Raw genomic sequence first — 22,297 nt, 5'->3', positions numbered from 1 at the left:
CTAGATTGTGTTTACTATTTCTTGAGCACACCCTTCTCTCCTAGCCCTTCTGATGCAAAAGAGCCCCTTCTACTGTCACTTTGTACTACAGAAGAAGTCATCAGGGCTTTGTTACACATGGCTGAAGCATAATGTCCTATTTGCCCCATAATGCCTCTAAAACTAAGGGCCAAACCTCAAATAATACTAAATGCATCATTAGCAACTACATCAGGGATTGTTCTTTAATACTAGGTGCAGGGAGAGATTATCACTGGGACTGCAGCACATGGAGAAGGGAGGTTTAACCAATATGACAGCACTCATATCAGCTTTATCAGGACCAAACTAAAGGAGACAACATTTGTGCAATCAGTAATTGTGGGAATGGTTTTTAAAGAGTAAATAGCAGGTGCAGGGAACCTAATCCAGGAGGGCAATGGGGGGGGGGGAAAGGGTTCTGATCCAGGTCAGCTCCTTGCACCTGCTATTTATTCTTTTAAAAAAACATTCATACAACTCCTAATCCTCAGTCATAGTTGTTTACAGGTTCTTTAGACAACATTGTTACCCTCCAGTTTTGCTTCTGTTATTTAAGAGCACTTTCCGGGGGGGGGGAATAGCAGGGAAAATGGAGTATTATTTCTGAAAGCGAAAGAAAACATATTTTCCTACTTGTGTAACTGCATTATTCTGCTATAACACAGTGCCACCTAGAGGAAAAGCAGGAAAGGAAACGCTCTTCATGTAGAGCTTGGATCTCAATTCTGTGACGACACTGAAAGCAGATACAGAGGATTAACAGCCTCCTGTAGAAAAGCTCTTAGTTTGGCTCAGAAAAGGGGGTATGACTGCTGCCATTTTTGATTATAGCAATCATTATTTTTATGCACAGTCATAATCCAGGTGATGCCACCAGTCTCCCAAATTATTCAGGTATATTCATATATCTGGAGGATAAATCTTAATGACACTGAGTGAATTATCTTAGCTCATTTCATGACCATCTCCAGGTTAGGGCACAACCCTAAAGAAATGTGATGCTAATTTGGGGCTAATTTGTATTCAAAGGAGGTGAGATAGAGATTACGGAGTTATTCTCGCATTACTCTTTGTTTTCTCAGTGATGACGCTTGGTTTAATTTCTAAAGGGAAGCCAAGCTTGTAAGAACATAGGACCAGACTGAAGTCCATCTAGTCCAGCACTTGGTTTCCAACTGTGGCTAGCCAGCTGCAACTGGAAGCCCACAATCGGACATGATGGTGATGGCCGCCCCCTGCTTTTTATCATCAGCATCTAATATGTGATGGAAAATGCAGCCTGGAGTTTAAGTGAAGATCAAACCCTTAACTTCATGGATCCTGCCCATAAATGTACAGCAGTTGTGCTAAGGGGTGGTTAACCAGCATCTCACCTACCTTCCTGGAGGAGACTGTGGAGGAGCAACAATCGCCCCCATCGTACCGGCAATAGGCTCGGTTATTGATGGTGTCACACCAGCCATCGGCTTGGAAAGGCTACGAAGGGAGAGAGACGAGTGTTCAGTGAGTAGAGGAGACCACAGTGGGGGCAAAAACAACGAAGATTCTTGTACACTGAAAACAACAATTTTTTTACCGCGTGAGCTTTTCACAGACAGACAAAAGCCCAATGGTCTGCTGTATCAAGGAGAAAAAGGGCCACAGTTCTAAAAACCACTAAGAAATAAGCGAACAAGCACACAACTGTAAATAGGTCAGGTAATAATAGTATAATGTTACAATATGAACACACAATGAACGTAGTGGGTGTTAGTGATCTATTTAAAGTACATTGTTCTTGGAACAATATAATTATACATACGAAAACAATATGAATACAATTGTACATATATTGAAAGATAACAGAAGCAACTGTATTACAGGTATATACATATAAATATTATAATTTGTTCAAAGGATCTCAAAGTCCATCCAAAAAGTCTTACAAGAATCCGGAGTAATCCTGTTTCGCATATGAGTTGCTTCTTCAGATAAATAACAACTGTAAAGATATTAAGATCTATAGTCATATATATATGCACACACAGGCACACACATGTGCGTGCATGCATATGCACATACGTACACACATAGTATTATGTTTATGTTCACATTAGTTGTCAGTTATTATCATAATATGTAAAAAGGTAAAGGTGTCCCCAACCAGTCGTGTCTGACTCTAGGGTGCGGTGATCATCCCCGTTTCTAAGCCGAAGAGCCAGCACTGTCCGAAGACGCTTCCGTGGTCATGTGGCCGGCATGACTGAACACTGAGGTGCATGGAACGCTGTTACCTTTCCCGCCGAAGCGGTACCTATTTATCTACTTGCAATTTCTTGCTTTCGAACTGCTAGGTTGGCAGGAGCTGGGACAGAAGACGGGAGCTCACTCCGTCACACAGCACTCGGGTCTCGAACTGCTGTCCTGCCGACCTTCCGGTCTGCAGTTCAGCGTCTTAACCACTAAGCCACCACGGCCCCTATCATAATATGTACATGTACAAAAACATCATTTCAAATAAACACAAATGTTCTTGTTAAGAATTGTTACCATAATCTTATCAAAAATTATTTACATGAAAGCAGAGCTGTACTTTGTAAGCAAGGAAATTGTTTCAACTCACCATCCTTAGACTCAACAAAAAACGCTGTGGCGGTATTGTAATCTGAATAGTTTTTCGAATGAAGCCACTTAATCCGCTGGCATAGCTTGCAGTTTGTCCCATAGAGCTTCACAGAGCTAAGAAAGAACAAGACTTAAAGCGTATAGTATCAGTGCAGTACCGACAAATTTCTTTGAATGGAGACAAAAAGTAACCAAACAAATCTCAGATCGTAGGCTGGTAATTTCTCCTGCTCTAACGTGGATGAGTTGAGTCGGCAGCTGCGAGCATACCAATTCGTAGCAGGTTTTAAAAACCCAGTGTTGAAAAAGACTAAGTCATCCATATTGCTATTAAAGGTATAGTGTTTGGCTTCATATGCCATCAGAGAATTATCCCTAATACAAATGCCTGTATTTATTACACAAAAGATACCAGACCCAGAGAAACATTCAAACCTTTAGGGATCACAGACTGTAGTTTGAAAATCCACTCCGCCTCCTTACATACCGGTAAGTTATTATAACATCTGTCCAACTGTATTTATGAGAATAAATTCTATCTATAACTAGGAACTTAAAGTCCTCATGCGTATGAACCCGTTCTGCAAAATGTTGCACCAAGAGAGCATCCAAAACGCGGTTTCTTAATTTGGACCGATATTCAATAATCCTAGTTTGGATGGTACAATAGGTTTTTCCTACATACAATAACCCACATGGGCAAATAATAACATAGATAACTCGCTTGGTCGCACCGTTGGAAATATGATGCAATTCCCTAAAAGAATCCCTAAAGGTTTGAATGTTTCTCTGGATCTGGCATCTTTTGTGTAATATATAAAGGCATTTGTATTGGGGATAATTCTCTGATGGCATATGAAGCCAAACACTATACTTTTAACAGCAATGTGGATGTTGTTAAGTCATGTCCAACTCTTCATGACCCCATGGACCATAGCACACTAGGCCTTCCTGTCCTCCGCTCTCTCCCGGAGTGTGCTCAAGTTCATATTCATTGCATCGGTGATGCTATCTAGCCACCTCATCCTCTGCCGTCCCCTTCTCCTTTTGCCTTCGATCTTTCCCAGCATCAGGGTCTTTTCCTGAGAGTTTTCTCTTCACATTAGGTGGCCAAAATATTTGAGCTTCAGCTTCAGTATCTGTCCAATGAGCAGTCAGGGTTGATTTCATTTAGGATTGACTGATTTGACCTCCTTCAGTCCAGGGGACTCGTAAGAGTCTTCTCCAGCACCACAGTTCGAAAGCATCGATTCTTCAGTGCTCAGCCTTCCTCATAGTCCAGCTTTCACAGCCATACGTTACTCCTGGGAAAACCATAGCTTTGATTAGACGGACCTTTGTCAGCAAGGTGATGTCTCTGCTTCTTACTATGCTGTCTAGGTTTGCCATAGCTTTCCTCCCAAGGAGCAAGCATCTTTTAATTTCATGGCTACAGTCACTGTCTGCGGTGATCTTGGAGCCCAAGAAAATAAAATCTGTCACTGCTTCCATTTCTTCCCCTTCTGTATGCCAGGAAGTGATGGGACCAGATGCCATGATCTTCGTTTGTTTAATGTTGAGTTTCAAACCAGCTTTTGCACTCTCCACTTTCACCCTCAACAAGAGGTTCTTTAGATCCTCTTCGCTTTCTGTCATTAGGGTGGTATCGTCTGTGTATCTGAAGTTGTTGATAATTCTCCCAGCAATCTTAATTCCGACCTGTGATTCATCCAACCCGGTGTTTCTCATGATGTCCTCTGCATATAAGTTAAATAAGCAGGGCGACAATATGCAGCCTTGTCATACTCCTTTCCCAATTTTGAACCAATCGTTTGTTCCATGTCTGGTTCTTACTGTTGCATCTTGACCCTCGTACAGGTTTCTCAGGAGACAGGTAAGGTGGTCTGGTACTCCCATCTCTTTAAGAATTTGCCAGTTTGTTGTGACCCACACAATCAAAGGCTTTAGCATAGTCAATGAAGCAGAAATAGATGTTTTGATGTTGATGACTTAGCCTTTTTTCAACACTGTGTATTTAAAACCTGCTACGAATTGGTATGCTCACAGCTGCCGACTCAACACATTGACGTTAGAGCAGGAGAAATTACCAGCCTGTGGTTTGAGGTTTGTTTGGTTACTTTTTGTCTCCTTTCAAATAAATTTTTTGGTAATGCACCAATACTATATGTTTTAAGTCTTGTTCTTTCTTAGCTCTGTGAAGCTCTATGAGACAAAATGCAAGCTATGCCAGCAGATTAAGTGGCTCCATTCGAAAAACAATTCAGATTACAATACTGCCACAGCATTTTTTGTTGAGTCTAAGGACGGTGAGTTGAAACAATTTCCTTGCCTACAGCCCTGCTTTCATGTAAATAATTTTTGATAAGATTATGGTAACAATTCTTAACAAGTTTGTGTTTATTTGAAATAATGTTTTTGTACATATTATGATGATAGCTGACAACTAATGTGAATATAAATATAATAAATATTGTGTGTGTACATATGTGCATATATATATGACTATAGATCTTAATATGTTAATATCTTTACAGTTGTTATTTATCTGAAGAAGCAACTCATATGCGAAACAGGATTACTCTGGATTCCTGTAAGACTTTTTGGATGGACTTTGAGATCCTTTGAACAAATTATAATATTTATATGTCCATTCAGAAAAAAATTTAATTTAAATAGTATGAGAGCAAGTTCAAATATACTTTGGACTTCAGATTCAATAGGATGGGGACTGTACACTGCTGCATTCATAGTTTTTAAATAAATGTATGGCAGTCTGACCAAATGAATACTGGGCATCTCCAGTACATAAGAACTTGTCTTCAAATCACAAATGGACATGAATGCTCCAAGTTCCTCCCAGCAAAGTTGGTACCATAGGGCAAAAGAGAGGGACAAAGGGTGCAGGATGGCAAATCCTATTCCCCTGCAGCTCCTGTGTTGTCTCTCATGCTGCTCCAGAGGGTCGCCACACTTTACAAAGCAGCTTTTCAGGAAGTAGAGCTGGAAGAATCACAACTATCACCTCCCCAACCTATTCCTCAAGCACAAGCTGAACTCTGCTAAGCACTACTCTGGGTCCAACCCATTATCATTATACTTGGCATTTATAGAGCATTTTAGGCATGTTCAAAGCACTTCACATACATCATCACAGAGATCCCCACAACAGCCCTGTAATGTAGGCCAGTATTCTCATCCTTACTATATTGCATAGGGGGGAAGGAGATCTGAAGTTCAGAGATGGTGGCTTGTCTAAGGCCACCATATGACTTCATAGCAGAGAAGATGTGTGAACCAACCAGTTCATTCTCTTAACCTACACTACACCAGCATATAGCTATGCTAGATCAGACCAAGGGTCCACCTAGTCCAGCATTCTGCCTCCAACAGCAGCTAACCAGGTGCACCCAGCATGCTTACAAGCAGAGCAAGGGACAGCCAGCCTCCGGTCCTTGCCCTCTAAGCCTCTAATATGGAGGCTTGCAGTCAGATATCATGGCTGGACATCATTGAGAGAACCATCCAAGCATGAATACGTTGAATCCTTTTTTTAAAGCCACAGAAGCACTTGTGATAATGGATTCCATTTGTTAAATCTGTGCAGTGTGAAGTAGTTCTTTGGTCGCGCACTGTCAAATACAGCCTGTATTTCACTCAAATAAAGCAAACATTAATTAATCTTCATAAAATTAGGGACGTGTAAACCTGTCCCTTTACTTCTCCCCACGGCCATGGATATCCATGGAAACTCTGTGGTGTGTCTAACATATCCATGCTTTTAGAAACCACCGGTATACATGGCATGCACATTAGAAAGCACAGCCAAATGAGTGTGGCTAGCTACTCAATATGATGCACATCTGAATGCTCATTTGAATATACATCCCCTAAGATTTCCTCAACACCCAACTAGCTTGTGCAAGTATGTGTGCATATAGTCACTGATACATATTTTTCCCCTATGGAAAATAAATCAGATAGAATCAGAATTGTTTAGGATAATTGTCAGCACCAGTGGAATTACACTACTAGGACTGGAAATGGAACATGTTAGGTATCATGGCATCCCTACTCGTAATTCTACAGTAAAACTGAATAGTATTAAAAGAACTTGTTTTTATTTAAATGAGCATGGATGATGCACTGTGCCTGCTAACATCACTCAGGATGAAAGGCTGTGAAGGGAAAAAAGGTCAGGCTCAGAGGCTTGGAGTTTTCTGTTGGGAGGGGGTAACCCTGAGAGGAGTAGTTTCATTCCTACGGTTAAGTTTCATTTCTTCAGGTTTGAAGCAGTACTTTTGGTTTTGAGGGAGGTGGGTATATAGAGAGAGACAGCCAGAGCCTGAAGTGAGAGCAGAGTCTGAAGAATGAGCAGGGAGAAGCAGCCTAGAAAAGTCTAAGTACAGCTAGGGTAAAATAACTTGCATTTTGCAACTTTTATTATCTTTTAATGCCGTTTGTATCACTCATCTCTATTGTGTACATACATTTAGCTGTGATTTGTTGGCTTTCAATTTACCAGTAAACTGTTGTGGTTAAACCCTGCGTCTAGGGTGTCAGTCACCCCACATCTACAGCCTAAACCCCATGTTATTGGGAAGGGAAAGGTTAAAAGAAGGAAAGTGGGACTCTTAAGGAGGTGAGAAATCCTTAAAGAGTTGCTCAGGGAGTCCAAGTCATAAGGGGAACCCTGACAAAGGTCATTAACGACTTGGTGGCAACAACATCACCCATCTACTGACTCCCTAAAGCACAGCAGGCAAGGAAGATAACCAGCATAGTCTGAAAGACAGATTCTGGGGCCATTTTCATTTTTTGCAGAATTCCATGCGGCAGGGTGTCCCCCCCCCCCCCAATCTATATCATGACTCACTGGCAAAACCAGAAATCCATTTTTTTTCTTGTTTCCATATAATTATTGCAAACAATTGTCTGTTGTCCTGGATGCTGGTCTAAAATGACTTCCAGATCAGCATCTGTGGAGAGGAGGTGCTGGGATGGGGAGAAAAGGGTTTGTCCTCATAGTATATATGCACAACCACTAATTGCTCCCCTCCCGACCACCTCAAGCTGCCAAAAATAAACCCAAGCCAAAACAAACACAGACTCCTATGACAACCCTGGGGAAACATGGCAGCTCATGTTAAAAATTATCCTGGGTGGGGTGGCGGGTGGGGGATAAGAGAAAAAGTAAAGGCTGGCTAACTGGACTGGAAAGAATGGGTTCCAGTCAGTTTAAAACCACAGTTAACATTCAGCCACCGTAGGTCCAATGGGAACCCTACAGTGGAAAAGCCACATTGGGTAGTAACTAACTGGAACCTTTTCCCCAGCTGGAATGCTTGGAACTCTTACTAGATCTTCCGGCTGTAAAATATTAACTAGAATTGAATAAAACCATACTTAACCCCAAATGACAACTGGCACAATGTAACAGAGGAAGGGCCACTTCAAGAAGTTATTTGTGAGTGTATGTTATGTTATTTAGTTATTTCAATGCTGGAAGATCTAGCAAGAATGTAAACTTCGCATCCCAGGTGAACAGTATTAAAGAGACAGAACACATTGTTCCAGGATTCAGAGAGTGATGTTTACTATAGTCAAGGACAGAAGTAATTGGCTCCAGCTGTCTTAAACATCTGAACCATCCCTCCCCACTTACTTACATCACCTCCTGTGACCACCACTCTGAACTCATCATTAACCATTAGTTTAGTGGGTGAGTGTATGTAGATTATTATAATGAATAGTCATGCATCCTTCTGCTGCACGTGAGAATCTGTTGCTCAGAGCTAGGGCAGCCAGATTCAAAAGAGAACAGGGCTCTTGCACTTTTTAGTAGTTGTGAAGAAGAGGGACTTTCAAGCATTTCTAGCTTGCATAACAAGCTACACCTGCTACAGTTCACTCATCTACCCAACCATTAAAGGTGCAAGAGCCCTGTCCTCTTTTGCATCTGGCAACCTACTCAAGAGCACATAGATACTGCAGATTTTAGAATAAGCACTACTCCTTCCTCATATCCCTGTCATCCCCATTCTCTTGCCTAGAAAACAATTATTTGAATACTCACAGTGGCAACTGGCGCCCACTGGGGCTGATGGGGCAGAGGGCAGCGTTACCAGAGGCAGAGCCAAGTGGTCACTACTAGAGGTGGAGCAGTTTTTTCAATCCCCTGCAGCCCGTACCACAGAAAAGGGACATGGCACATGAACTTCAAGATAATTAGTGCAAAGTGCAGGGGGGGGGGATCCACACAGCCACACAAAAGCACTCCTTTGAACCCACATTCTCCTGTTTTAGCAACAATTCCCATTGAAAAGAGAATCAAGTGACTTTAAGATCATGAGAAATCTACACAGCTATACAATAATAATGCTACAAAATGCTGCTACTACTACTACTAATAATAATAATATCCTCAGAGGCTCACAGAGAAGCAGTCTTTGGAAACCAGCAGCAAGTTCTGAGAGCATCCAAAATCTACTCTTTTGCATGTCCACCATAAAGCAATCCTGAAACTCAAAAGTAACGTATCTAATCAAAAGCAACAGGGAGAAGCAGGAACCACAAAACACCAGCTTAGGCATGTCTACTCAGAAGTAAGGAGGGTTAGATTACTTAGGAGTAAGCATATGCAGCAAGTTCTGAGAGCATCCCAAATCCACCTTTTTTTGCAAATCATCATCATCATCCACACAACCAAAAGCACTCATTTGGAGCCACATTTTCCTGTTCCAGCGACAATTCCCATTGTGCAGAGAATCAAGTGACTTTATGATCATGAGTGCAAAACACTGGGGAGAAATCCACAAAGCTACACAATGACGATGATGATGATGATGATGATAAAAAAGGTAATAATAACAACAGTGTATGCTCAGAGACACACAGCGAAGTAGTCTTTAGAAACCAAGATCTGAGAGCCTCCAAAATTTTGCATGTCTACCATAAAGTATTCCTGAAACTCAAAACTAACATGTCTACTCAAAAGCAGCAGTGAGAAGCAGCACAGTACAAAATTTCAGCTTTGGCATGTTTACTCAGAAGTAAGGGGACCCGGATTACTCAGAAGCAAGCATGGGCAGCAAGTTCTGAGAACATCCAAAATCCGTCTTTTTGCAAATCATCATCATCCATACAGCCAAAAGCATTTTCCTCTTCTAGCAACAACTTGCACTGCAGAGAGAAGAAAACTAAATCAAGTCCCTTTAAGCTCATCATTGCAAAACAATGGTGGCAGCAAGGGGGGCAGCTAGAAATCACTCCACGTAGAAATCCATGCACTCCACACTCAGTCACACACGCACACACAGGAAACACATGCAGACACCTCAGAGCCACACACAACACAAATTGTTACGAAGACCCCCTTCGCCATTGCTCCAGTCACAGGGGTTCATCACATGGAGCTTTTATCCTGCTATTGAGCTGGCACTCTCTTGCAAGTTTGCAAGCTCTTTAGATGATGCCCTTACCCTCCAGGGTGTCTCCCGCCATTTCCTCCAGCCTATCTGGTGTTTTCCTCAAATGCAAAAAAATTATTTTTTCCAGCCCACGGAACAGGAGCGCCATGACCTCCCTGTGAAACTCTCCAATAGCAGAAGAAACCGCTGCGTCTGCCTGCTGTGGGCATTTATTTTCAGTTTGGGGGGGCATGGTCAGGGTGAGATTTGACAGAAGCGAGGGCAAGAATTGCCTGCCAATTGCATCTCCTGCCTCTGCATTTCTCAGTTGGAGGGAGAAGATGGTAAAATGCCTCCCTGCAATGAAGGGAGACACATCTGATCCCCCACCCCACCAAGCTCAGGAAGCAACATCCTCTGTTGCTTCAGAGCACGCCATTAAGTTCAATGGGGCTTACTCCCAAATACGTGTGCCAGGGGTTGCAGATTTACAGGATGATCTTATGTCTACACAGAAGTAAGTCCCATTGAGTTCAATGCAGCTTACTCCCACATAAGTGTGCCTAGGGTTGTAAACTTACAGCACAATCTTACATTTTATGTCTACTCAGAAGTAAGTCAGAGGTTTCCTGGGGGCTGCAAGAAAACAGTAAAGCAGAAGTTAAGCTATGAAAACAAGACTCCCCCCCCCCGCTCCTTTGCACACATGCCGGGGGGGAGGGAGGCACCCCCTCAGTTCAAACCATGTGGCTGCGGTGTAAAGAAGCCTTTCCTAATCCCACAAAGAAGCCGAAAGCAGGAAGCTCCGGAAAAGGTGTGGTTTTTTGTAGGGGTTTTGCTTAAAGTAGAAATACCCACAGTACAGAAACCAACCACTACTCAGGACATTGCCAGGCAGCCGTGAACAGATTTTTTTAAAGGCAATTAAAAATAATAATCCCATGGCAAAGAAATCACCCACCAGCAAGAAAAACAATGCCCCCCCAAGGCATTGCCAGGAAACCACCACCAGATTTTACAAAACAAAATCCGATGGCATAGGAATCACCCACCAGCAGATTTTTCCCAAAGGAAAAACAAGCCCAGCCACGGAACTGCCAGGCAACTACCAGCAAATTTTTCAAAAGACAAAAAAATATTCCCCCAGCCACAAGCAGACTGTTAACAAAGCAATGAACAATGCAATTGCCAACAAGATATTTTGCAAGCAAAACAAAAAAGGGCAATATTTGTCAGCCTAACCAACTAGAAACAGTTTTAAAAAGAAAAGAAAATTGCCCAAACAACAGATTTCAAAAGATGGCTCCCAAAAGAGAAAGGCAAAAGACCCAGAAAAGAGATTAAAGGCGCAAACCTATGCATGTTTACATTAAAAAAGCCCTACAATTCCCAGTATGTCCCAGCACAAGACATAGTGAGAGTTGTAGGGCTTTTTTCCCATCTTAACATGCATAGGATTATACCCTACGGGTGCAGTACTATACACACGTATGCAGGAGTAAGCCCCATTGACCCCAATGGGTCTTACTTCCAAGTAGACATGCATAGGATTGCACTGTAAAGCAGCAACCCAAAAACAGCAAAAAAAAAAAAAAGGAGTCATTATATGCCGTTTTAGGTTTAGATTCTCTTGATGAGCTGACTGGCCTTTTGTATACAGACACACACACTCTTCTTAAAAAATTGTATTATTATAATTTATTAACAGTCACACTCAATTACTTTTTCACTCCTTCATTAAGAACTCAGAACGATATATTGTGTTTGTCTTACACTCACAAAAAGTGTCCTCCTTCACCGAAAGAACAGAAAAAGTCCACCACTCTGAGCATGCCCAGCAAGGAAAAACAAATCACAGGCATGCATCCTCCTAACCCTGTCCACCTCTCTTGTTCTCCTGCATTCCCCTGGAGCTGCGGGGCGGGGCGGGGCGGGGCGGGGCGGGGCGGTATTACCATATATGACATCCAGGTAGGTCGGAGTTTTCCAGCACACTGCCTGGCACCTTGGGATCCTCAGCATCAGCCCTGCACTGGGCCTGTGATGAGCAGAAGGAGAACAAAGCATGCACAAAGCTTCTCTCCTTCCTGAACATGCAGTTCAGCAACTGAATGAGAGAAAAACTGCATTGCTGATAAAAACTGCTCTGTGACACTGTGCTGGAGGAAAATCAACAAAACAATAACAACGTTGGGGAATTAAACTATTTGTGGGTATGGGAGGGGGGCAAAGGTGACAAGTCAATGGGGCTCTGCCTCCTGTTCCCTAATGGCCAGTAACTACTTATGAATTGAGTGCGCCTTCCTCCAGCTACTCCTTGCAGAGTTACCATTCAGGTTCTCAGAGTAAGAGAGGTCAAAAGAGGATGTTCAGCCGCTGCTTATCTTCCAGCAGTAAATACCTACCATAATCCCACAGCTTGTGCCCCTTCTCCTGACAAAAACAGCAAGTCCTAATCCAGGTCTAGAATGTCTTTATCAAACAAAACATCCTTCTAACAGCCAAACTTGTAAGTAGCCACTCATCTGTGGCAAGCAGGTAGCCAAGTTGTAAAGTGAGTGAGATTGGGTTCTTCTTTTTCAGTTTGATCAGAAATGACTTATATACAGCATTTGTTTGTAAGTAACTAGTAACATTTGTTGTGGGCTAGTAACTTCCCTGGATTTATGTGGAAGGCTCATTTCCAGCATGAAGTATGAAAAAGGGAGAAAATAGGTGCAAATAAACCACAAAATCTGTTACGGTCTCATTACTAGAAACAAACATAATGTTATCTTTCAGGTGGTTGCACACTCAAAACCTAGCAGAGATCGTAACATGCCTTTGTGTATACCAGATACTAGAAGTAATAATCTTTTGAGTTGTGAACACAGGACCAGGTATTTCATTTCCACCTTTAATTAGCATTCATGCCACAGATGAATGGCTGAGCACTCTGCAGAAGGAAATCTATCTGGCTCAAATACCTTGAAAAAAGCTGTGATAATCAGAGACTGGGAAGATTTAATTCGGCTCATGGCAGTTAACAGAATCAGAAAGAAGCAAGGATTTGCTCTCATATAGAAAATACCGGTTCTCGCCACATAGTGGTGCATTCATATAATGCACTAAACTGATGTGGATAAAAATTGTAGTTGGCAGCTTTACCAACACGAACTCACTTCCTTTTCATGCTGGGGTAAGTGATCATATAAACCCAATTACTATCTTCTATCATGTAATTGCTATCTTCTGAGTTTACAGTTCCATAAAGAAGCACACAACGAATGATTGTAAAATGGAAGTCAACCATGCAGCCCATGGGGCTAAAATGCACTTAACCATACAAAGAAGCCCATATGCATGTTTCTGCCCGAGCTGGCGATACCTGGCTTCTGCCTGGGCTGCCATTCACTTGTGTGGAACCAGCACACATGGGAAATCCATTTACATCTGACTGGTACTTATGTACTGTTTTCACAGTAATCACTTTCTCCATGACCTTTGTCACATGTAACCTGGGCCTTTAACGCTTTGGAATTCCTTATGCAGTTTCCAAAACCCATATTATAGTAGTACCTTATTAGGCCAACCAAAAGATCACAAAAAACGTGCACGCTTTTGGGATCTCCAAATCCCTTAATTAGGCAAGATGCTGTAAAGTGGATGTTGGCCATGGGATGGGGCAATGGGGAGGAAAAAGAGCTGTGAAGTCTGGATTGGCAGGTCCTGATAAACTATGCTGAAAACAAGCCATGGTGGGTTGGCCACACTGCTGCTGACAGATGATCAGGAGCTTGCTGGCTTGCTGTGTTTCATTTCCCCCTTTGTCCTCCCATCTGCTCCCAGCATGCATCCCAGGGACCTTGCAGCACAACTCATCTGCACTCCTGCTGGGATGACACTCTCCCTCCGTTTTTTCTTGCCTTGCGAAGCACCTGCATTGACATATATATGCCGTATCTTTGGAGTGAGGTCGGGGGGGAGGTTACCTTACTTTTTAGGACGAAATGGCTGAGAGTTTTATTTTCTTTCTTAACACTTAAAAAAATGCCTCCTTTTGTGTGCTACGAAGAGCAACATTCCTCTTCCTAGCACAGCCATGCAAGTATGTATGTGTGATTGACTTACCTCTGGGTAAGCATGTGCACCACCAATTTTGGACCAAGGCAATTCAGGAGGGAGGATTTAAGCTTTCCTTCCTCCTGTTTTCATGATGAAATTCCCCATGGGGGGAGAGTTAAAGAAAGAATTTAAACTTTTTTTCTTTTTTTAATACCTCTGTGGGCAGGGGGATTCCGGCATGAAACAGGAGGAGGGAAAACTTAAATGCCCCCTCCCGAATTGCAGTGGTCCTGAACTGGGCTGCACGTGCTTAGCCAGTCGATCCCACATACATGCACAGCTGTGCTAACTCAGCTCACAAGCGGAGAAAGCCGGCTGCTGTCAAATGAAGTGCTGAGCTGGAGGAGGAGGGGTGGAGGGCACTGTGAGGAGCAGTCATGTTTTTCACCACTCTTGCCAGGCATCTCTGTAGCCTTTCCAACAAAACATGCACAAACCACACTGCCAGGTTTGCATATCACAACAAGCTATGGGTTCTCAGGGTGGCTTGTGTGTGGTTAACAACCCATGCTTAAGCTACCGTGCTGGGTTCAGACAACACGACAAGTCACTCTGAAACAAACAAGGGTGACAACCTACTGTGGGTTGTCATATTGTGCGAACCAGGTCAGTGGCTTATTTCCCCTTTTGCATGTGCCGGTCACATCTGGGGGAAATGAGCATAATCTCCCCAACAACCAATGGGTTCTGGGTGGCTTGTCCTACAACAGCCCATAAGTTCTGGGTGGCTTGTTAACCATGGCAACAAGCCACCCTGTCCAGGTTTGCACGGCATGACAAGCTGAGCTGCTGAGGGCAATTATGCAAATCCCCCTGGCACTGGCATGAGACTGGCACACACAGGGTAGTTAACAAGCCACCATAGTTTATTAACTGCCCTGTGATCGTGAGAACTGAGTTCATGTCTGCATGTTCAGTGACCCAAAATGAAGTGGGGGAAAAGAAGTCTGCAGACATTCAAATTAGGGTCATATGATGGTTACTGGTTGGACCTGTAACTGCCCCTAGGGTTGCGGGGAACAAGCAAGGGGAAAATGGCTAGTTTGGCTGGGATTAAAATCTTATACAGATATCAGGACAAGAGTAGCTTTACATAGCAAGCTGAGAAGCTAAGGGCCAGGTAGCCCAGTGTCAAAGTGGCTGAAAGGTGGAGAATAGGCAATAGAGTAAGAAAGAGGAAACCAAGGAAAGCATAGACAGACGCCTGAGGAAAATGGCAGGAAACTGAGGCAATTTCTTTGCAGCAGGCTTCCGGCATTACAGTATTGTACTATGCTTCTGTGTGCACCTCTCTCTCTCTCTCTCGTTCTCTATCATACACACACACACACACGTACAAACTGATAAGGCAATGAGCCCAGCAGTTCTTGGCTGTTTCAGACTGCCCACTGGAATGAGTGGGGAATGCAGACTGTGGGAGGAAACAACCATATTCATTGTTTGGGTTTAATATTTTTATTGGCCATTCAACAGTTGTAGAATGCCTTTCATTTTACTCTTCATTTCCCACCTCCTGCCTGCATGCGCTCCCTCTCTCTCAAACTGGTATATCAAGATGAACACTAGAATCACAGTCATGGCTTTGATCTAGTACAGAAAACCTGAACAGTGCCTGTTATGCAGTGGGACAGGCTTCAAAAGAGCCCATATGCAGGTGTCCTCTCAGTATCATACACTTTTGGAAATCCTGCTACCTCAGAGCAGGAATCCTGCTGCCTCAAAGCAGAAAGCATTATCCAGAGGTGGCCTCACCATGAGACAGCTTGGCAGAATGGGACTCACGGGGCTCAGTCCACCAGGATGGGAAGTTCCCCTGCACAAACCACATTAAAATGTATGTATTTATTTCACTGGGCTTGGGAAGGGAAACTTCCCAATGGTGACATTACTTAATGAAGGTGGTGGTGATGCGACTTGGCCTTTACATCTATGGCATCAAAAGGTCTTGCGGCATCTCTGGCATTAGCCAGAGTAACATAAGAGTAGCCCTATTGGATCAGACCAAAGGCCAATGTAATCCAGTAATCAATCCAACTGTGGTTGGCCAGATACCTCTGGGAGACTTACCAGTAAAGCATGAAGCCAACAGCAAAATGTGTTGTGTGAAAAAGTGTTTTGTCTGTCCTGAATTTACTGCCAATTTCACTGGGTTCTAGCATTATGAGGACAGAGGACAGTTTCTCTTTGCACCATTTGTAAATATACAAGCCTTCACGATTATTTTTTAAATGGCAGGCATACAGTAGCCTCCCTCTCTCTCCAGAATATAAACCACCAACTATCATTCTAAATTCTGTATCTGCCCAGCTTACCTCTAACCCTGGCACTACACAATATAAAGGTACAGCTAACAGGAATGTAAAGGTACAACTAACATAGGAAATACACTAAATCCAGTTAAAGAAGAGGAACCACAAAAATGCTGCCCATTATATATTTTGCAATATAGCTCTCATCAGTGAACCAATTTCCAGCCACTATTTTTAGGGCGCAATCCTATGGGGATAGGCGGCTGCCTCCAAACTTGGAGGCGACCGCCTATTCAATGCAGGGGAGGAGAAGTAGGGAGGGGACCGTCCCCTCCATGCTTCTCCTGCCCTGCATTTGCAGCTAGACAGCCGATTTCAGTTGTCTAGCCGTGGGAAGGTGGAGATGGGGAGGAGGCTGCTGCATGACACATAGGATGTGTCATACTGGCATTTCCACCTTTCCTGCCCCAGAACGCCCCATTTTGGCCGCTCTGCACTCCTCTTCCAAGCGCAGAGCATGGGGCTGTTCTGCGCTGCCTGCGAGGCAGAAGAGGGGGAAGGTCAGTTCTCCGGGAACCGACCTCGGAGCGCGGGCTCCAAGGTCAGTTCCCGGAAAACCACATGTCCTATGGCCATCTAGCCACTGACTAGCAGCCACAGGATTGCTCCCTTAATTAATTTAAGGTAATCTGCAAAGTTACAGCACACTCTTTCATCCCTTCTGTTACTTATTTTCCATGATCCCCCCTGCCCCGTCCCTGCTTCTAAGAAAAAGCATTTCCCTTGATATGCTCTTTGCTCAAAAACAAAAAATGCAAGCACTTCTAGGTATAAGTCACTGGCCTGGTTTACTGACCCAGTCACAATAAGCCAAGTTTTTAAAAAATTCTGTTTTATTGTGAACAAGCAGGTGTGCTGATGCAACTGGTTGATTGCTCCTGCTTGGCTCCTCCTGCCAGAGGGAGCATCTAAACAAGACAGGGACTCTCGGCCCATGGTTTGTTTAGCATGACACCTGAACTGAGAACTGTGGCTTGTTCTTCTCCTAACTCCCAGAGTTTGTTCTCGGCTTATGGCTCCAGATTGTGAGCAACCCGGAGTTCCTGGTTCCGACATCAGGCTAAATAAACCACAGGTGGAAAGTCCCTGGTTTCTTTAGCTGCTCCTGCTGGCAGAAGGAGCCAAGCAGGAGCGAACAAGCAGCATGCACTAGCCTGGTTGCTCATTCATGATAAGCCAGAATTAGGAAAAATAAAATAAAATCTGGCTTATTGTGACTTCTGAACACAGCCATTATCACAATCTCTATCATATTCATAAGTCAGACATGCTCACAGAACTAATTCATTTAAAATATTTTACCATGCTTATTCTTTGTTCAAAGCAGGTTGCAATTAAAAAGCCCAAATTCTTCAGCAATTAAATGAATAAAACACCACTTTAAACCACCTTTTTTTAAAAGGAGCGTAGGTGAAGTTGCAATACGTCTACTCCTCCTAACCAGTAAGATCTGAACAAATGAAAGACAGCAGAGAACAGCACTGACAGACCATCCCTGGGACCCGTTTCCAATCTTAGGGTCAGGGACACTTCCTGAAAGGTCTTAGTCCTTCCTTAATGGGATTTTCATGCAATTGGCTTTGTATCACCTTGAGCCTCTCTTGCACTATTTGTATGACTGTGTGATTCTTTTAACGTGGAACAGGAAATGGAGCAGAGATATTTGCAATTCAAGTTGAGAAGCTGAGACTGAAAGAGAGAGCAGCCTGCCTAAGGCCACCACCTCCATGGCCAAGATGAGAGTCACACCAAGGAGTTCCTGATTCATAGTCCAGTTTCGTAGCCAGCCACTATGCTACACCAACTTTTCTTAGGATTTATTAGGTGGGAGTGGGACTAGTCATTATTTATAACTACACTTGCCTATGTTTGTTTATGTTCACAAGAACCCTGTTGGGTAAATGAGTTTCAATGGCTAGGAAAAGAAGAAGGAAAAAAGGAAAGAAAGAAGGAAAGAAAGAAGGAAGGAAAGAATCCTACTTGGGTTTTGTCGTATTAAATGAACCGGAGTGCAAACGAGAGAAGAAACCAGAATGGGGACGTTTTGGCAGATTCCTTTTCCTAAGCTATCGCACCTCTAATGGCTCATGTTCTCTGCTGACTTCCCCAAATAAATTCCCTCTGACTCTAGTCAGCTTTTAGATATGTGTGTGTGTAAGCAAACACCAAGGCTTTCTATATGGATTACAAAACAAAACTGCAATTTAGTTCCTGATAAAGGTTTTGGGGAAATAGGTCCAACAACTAGGAATTTTGTGGACTTCCAGACATATCCATTATTTGGCAGTACTTGAAATTAATCAGGGATTTTCATATGGATGTTTTGTGACTTTCTAACACAGTTTTTCATTTTTTAAAACAATCCTGTGTGATCATGTAGTACAAAAATGAATTGTCCCAATTCTGTACCTAACTTAATGTCTTACATTGGTTGTTGTGTCTGTGTTTTCCATCTTTTGGGTTACACTTCCAGCCAGACAGCAGCAGGCTAAATTGCTACTCACAGCAGCCTGCCTCTTTAAATCTCCTGCCAAGCCAAGCCTTGCTTAAGCATGCTACAGGACAGAATGGCTTATGGAAAACAAGCTCCAAACCCACAGGGGCCTCCTGCCCTGTTTGGCCTCTGCCAAGTTTATACTGCAGATCTTAAACAGGGAAGAAAAAACACACTGAACAAATGATGGAGGTGCTTCGGCACTTTCAAACGCTCCCTCGGTTGAGGGGTTTCATTCAATAGGAAGCAGCTGTTCCTTGGTCCCTGCTCAGGTGAACATGTAAAATGCCTTCTTGTCTTCTCTGTTTAGTATTTGTGGGGAGACATACTTAAGTGCACAAAGCGATATACACATCTCTAGGAACCACAGCTGAGGGAGAAGTAGCTGGAGTGAGGTTGCAAGGGGACAGGGTTAAGAATTTCACTCCCACTGCTTCTTCGGTGTGGGTCAGAGAAGCAGCAGCCATCCTTCCCAAGCCCGTGTGCTTCTGTGAGTGTGGCTACACCTAGTGCTCCTCTGCAGCTTTCTTTTTTGAGCAGAAGAGTTACTCTAATGTTCTGTATGTTTTGCACCTCAGAGTTATCACAACCCTTCTCTCTCTTAATTTCCTTTCCATCAGGCTCATGAAAGTGGCTTGGCCATGTACCTCTCCAAAAGCCCCTATGCCTGGTGCCGAACTGACATGTTGCAGCCTCCATCTTCCAACTGCTGCCGCTGCCACCACCACCGCCAGTAGTTTTCCTGCAAATACGCTCCAAAAGTCTCTTCCCTGCTGGTAGCTTGTTTCAATATTCTATACTGCCTTAAGGCAGAGTGCAGGCTTTCTGTAGAAGAAGTGAAAATGGAGGAGGAGGAAGAGGAGGAGGAGGAGCAGAAATATTTGGCAAGAAATGGAGATGGCCACTAAGGCATCCTGTTTCAACCCCAAGTCTGGCTGGAGACAAAATGGTTTTCAAGATAGCTGAAAGTGCCACGAGAGTGGCCAGGTTCAGATGACACAGTGCACTCATTGTGGCTTACGCAGCGGTTGTTTAACCTTTGCATAACCCATGCTCACCAGGTTTGCATGACACAACAAGCCCCAAGCAGGGATTACATATTCAAAATGGCAAGGCGCAGCCTCACCGTGACTTAAATAACCCACAGTGGGCTTTCGTGTCAAGCAAATAGTCCCCCTGTCCCACCCATAGCTTGGACACTCATTTCCTTTATCCCACCATCATCTCTGTTCAAAGAGATTTTTTGGGTTTGGGGAGTTCTATGAAACTTGTTTGAGCAGAGAAACTAGTAGGATGAGCGCACGTACCATAAGTAATGATGGCTATCACCCCATCTTTCTCTCCGGAAAAAGACATTTTCTGTGTCCAGCCTTAGACTTGGGGGCACATCTTATATCCTACTTTTGACTGAAACTGAACATTCTGGAAACGGCGTGACTGACGATGGGCCTTCTTCATCCACATCACCCCTTCTGTATCACCTGCCTCAAGAAGTTATAAAACTATACATGGAGCAATAGCATCAACTGCTTCATAGTCAAGTGCAACCGTACGGAGTGTATAGATGATTCTGAAGGACCCATGAACACTAGTTCCATTGTCCAAGCACTCAAATGTCACTGCTTAACAGGAGGCGAATTTCATGAAAACTTAATGAGAACCAGCCTCCTGTTGAGCAGTGACAGTTGGAGTAGTTGGGCAATGGCACTGCTGGGTGTCAATCCTTCAGAGTAATGTGTATACTCCAGATGGTTGAACTTAATTGTTAAGCAGATGATACTTTGGCATCATATAAAATTGTGTATTTTGAAGATCACATTTGTGTATCAATATGACTAAGCATTCGAACAATGTGTGTTAATCACCATCTTATTCCTCCATCAATCTTTCTAAAGATTTCATTGACTATCGCCATCCCCAGTGTTCACTAGTTGCTTTATGCTAGTTTGGGAAAACCTCTTCTTTCCCCACTTGCTTTGTTCCTCACATGGATACCAGTCCAGTGTAGGACAATCATCACACACAGAGCAACCCTCAGCCCTGGTGTCAATTGCAAACAATTTTGTGGACACTACCACAAAAAGGCAGAGCCAGTTGGAGTACTATTAGCTGTCAAATTATCACAAACCCAAGTCTTTTGAGGCAGAACCAGCCTCAACCGACAGTAAGATTAAAAGGAGACACCACCATCCTCCGAAACAGCTGGTACAAGCCACCACCGGAGACCAGAATGAAGGGGTAGATGGACCATGACCTTGATGTGGCCTGGCAATTGTTTTCTTGTTAAACTTTCCAGCATGAGGAATGGAGTCTTTTGCACAGCATCCTTCTTCTCCATCCTCAACTTTTCCAATTTTATTGTGACTCTCACACAATCTTGAGATGTTTTTTCACAGTAATGCCAAAACATCCCATTTTACATATATACTTTATAAATGGGTTATAAATAAAGTCGCTCATGAATAAAGCTTGCACTCTGCAAGTGTAGATCCAAGTTCCCAGCAGCTAGGGAAAAACCTCTGATGGCTGATTCAGTGTGTGAGGGGTAATAGAATACCCACCACCCAACATTGCAGTCCGTGTGTAATTTTGCTTGCTTTGTGCTGGCCTCCATCATGAAAGAAGTGTCATGTTCTGGGTTTTGACTGTTAGAACTAAACATGTCAAATTTTCAGACATTTCTAGTAATCAGGGTGCTTTGGGCCACATCTGCAACCAAATTTCAGCTTCCTAAGAAGTGTACTTAATTATTTGGGGCTCTATTAGATGGTTCTACTTATGGGAACTGCAGTGGAGAGGTGTACAAATGTCCCACTTTCAGACTTCTCTAAAAATCAAGAAATCATGGCCTACATCTCTGCCAAATTCCAACTCTCTAGGTGGTGTGAAAATTTAAGTTTTTTTGGACGGGGGGCATTATGAGTCTCTCACTGTATGTCTCAAAAATATGCCTCAGGCATCAAAACTGGTCTAACATCCTAGGCCTCAGCAAAACTGCCATTTTTGCACATCCAATAGCCTCACTGCACATCATGTTGGCCCCATTTGAGACTACAGATATGCAAGCACCTCAAGCTGCAGCCCTATGTGCCATTTGAGGCAAACTGTGGACATATTAAGTGGGTAGCAATAATAAGCTAGCTACCTAAGGGCTGTGTCAGAGAGAGAGAGAGAGAGAGTTGGGCTACAAATCAAGAAGTCCCCAGTTCAAATCTCTCCTCTGTCATGAACTAACGAATTGTTTGGGCAAGCCACTCTTTCTCAGCCTCAGCCAGCCCTATATCTGCAACACAGAGATAATAATACTGACTCATTTTAAAGGATAATTGTAAGGACCGCAACAAGTTAATGTACATTAT

At 43.3% G+C, this 22,297-nt stretch overlaps 1 protein-coding gene across 1 annotated transcript in view; it reads right to left on the bottom strand.

Moving 5' to 3' along the window:
• The window catches only part of PAPPA2 (pappalysin 2), a 198,917-nt gene that overhangs the window by 6,578 nt on the left and 170,042 nt on the right, over nt 1-22,297 (bottom strand). The window contains exon 21 of the mRNA XM_084851216.1: nt 1,399-1,497. Within this exon, the coding sequence (XP_084707342.1) occupies nt 1,399-1,497 (99 nt within the window). The remainder of the gene's footprint in view (nt 1-1,398; nt 1,498-22,297) is intronic.

Source organism: Heloderma suspectum, chromosome 4 (assembly GCF_057233095.1).
Source record: "Heloderma suspectum isolate Gila_16-S chromosome 4, 16-S_ref, whole genome shotgun sequence".
NCBI classification, from domain to species: Eukaryota; Metazoa; Chordata; class Lepidosauria; order Squamata; family Helodermatidae; genus Heloderma; species Heloderma suspectum.
Note: the sequence above shows the minus strand (reverse complement) of the source record. Positions and strands in the feature narration are given on the sequence as shown.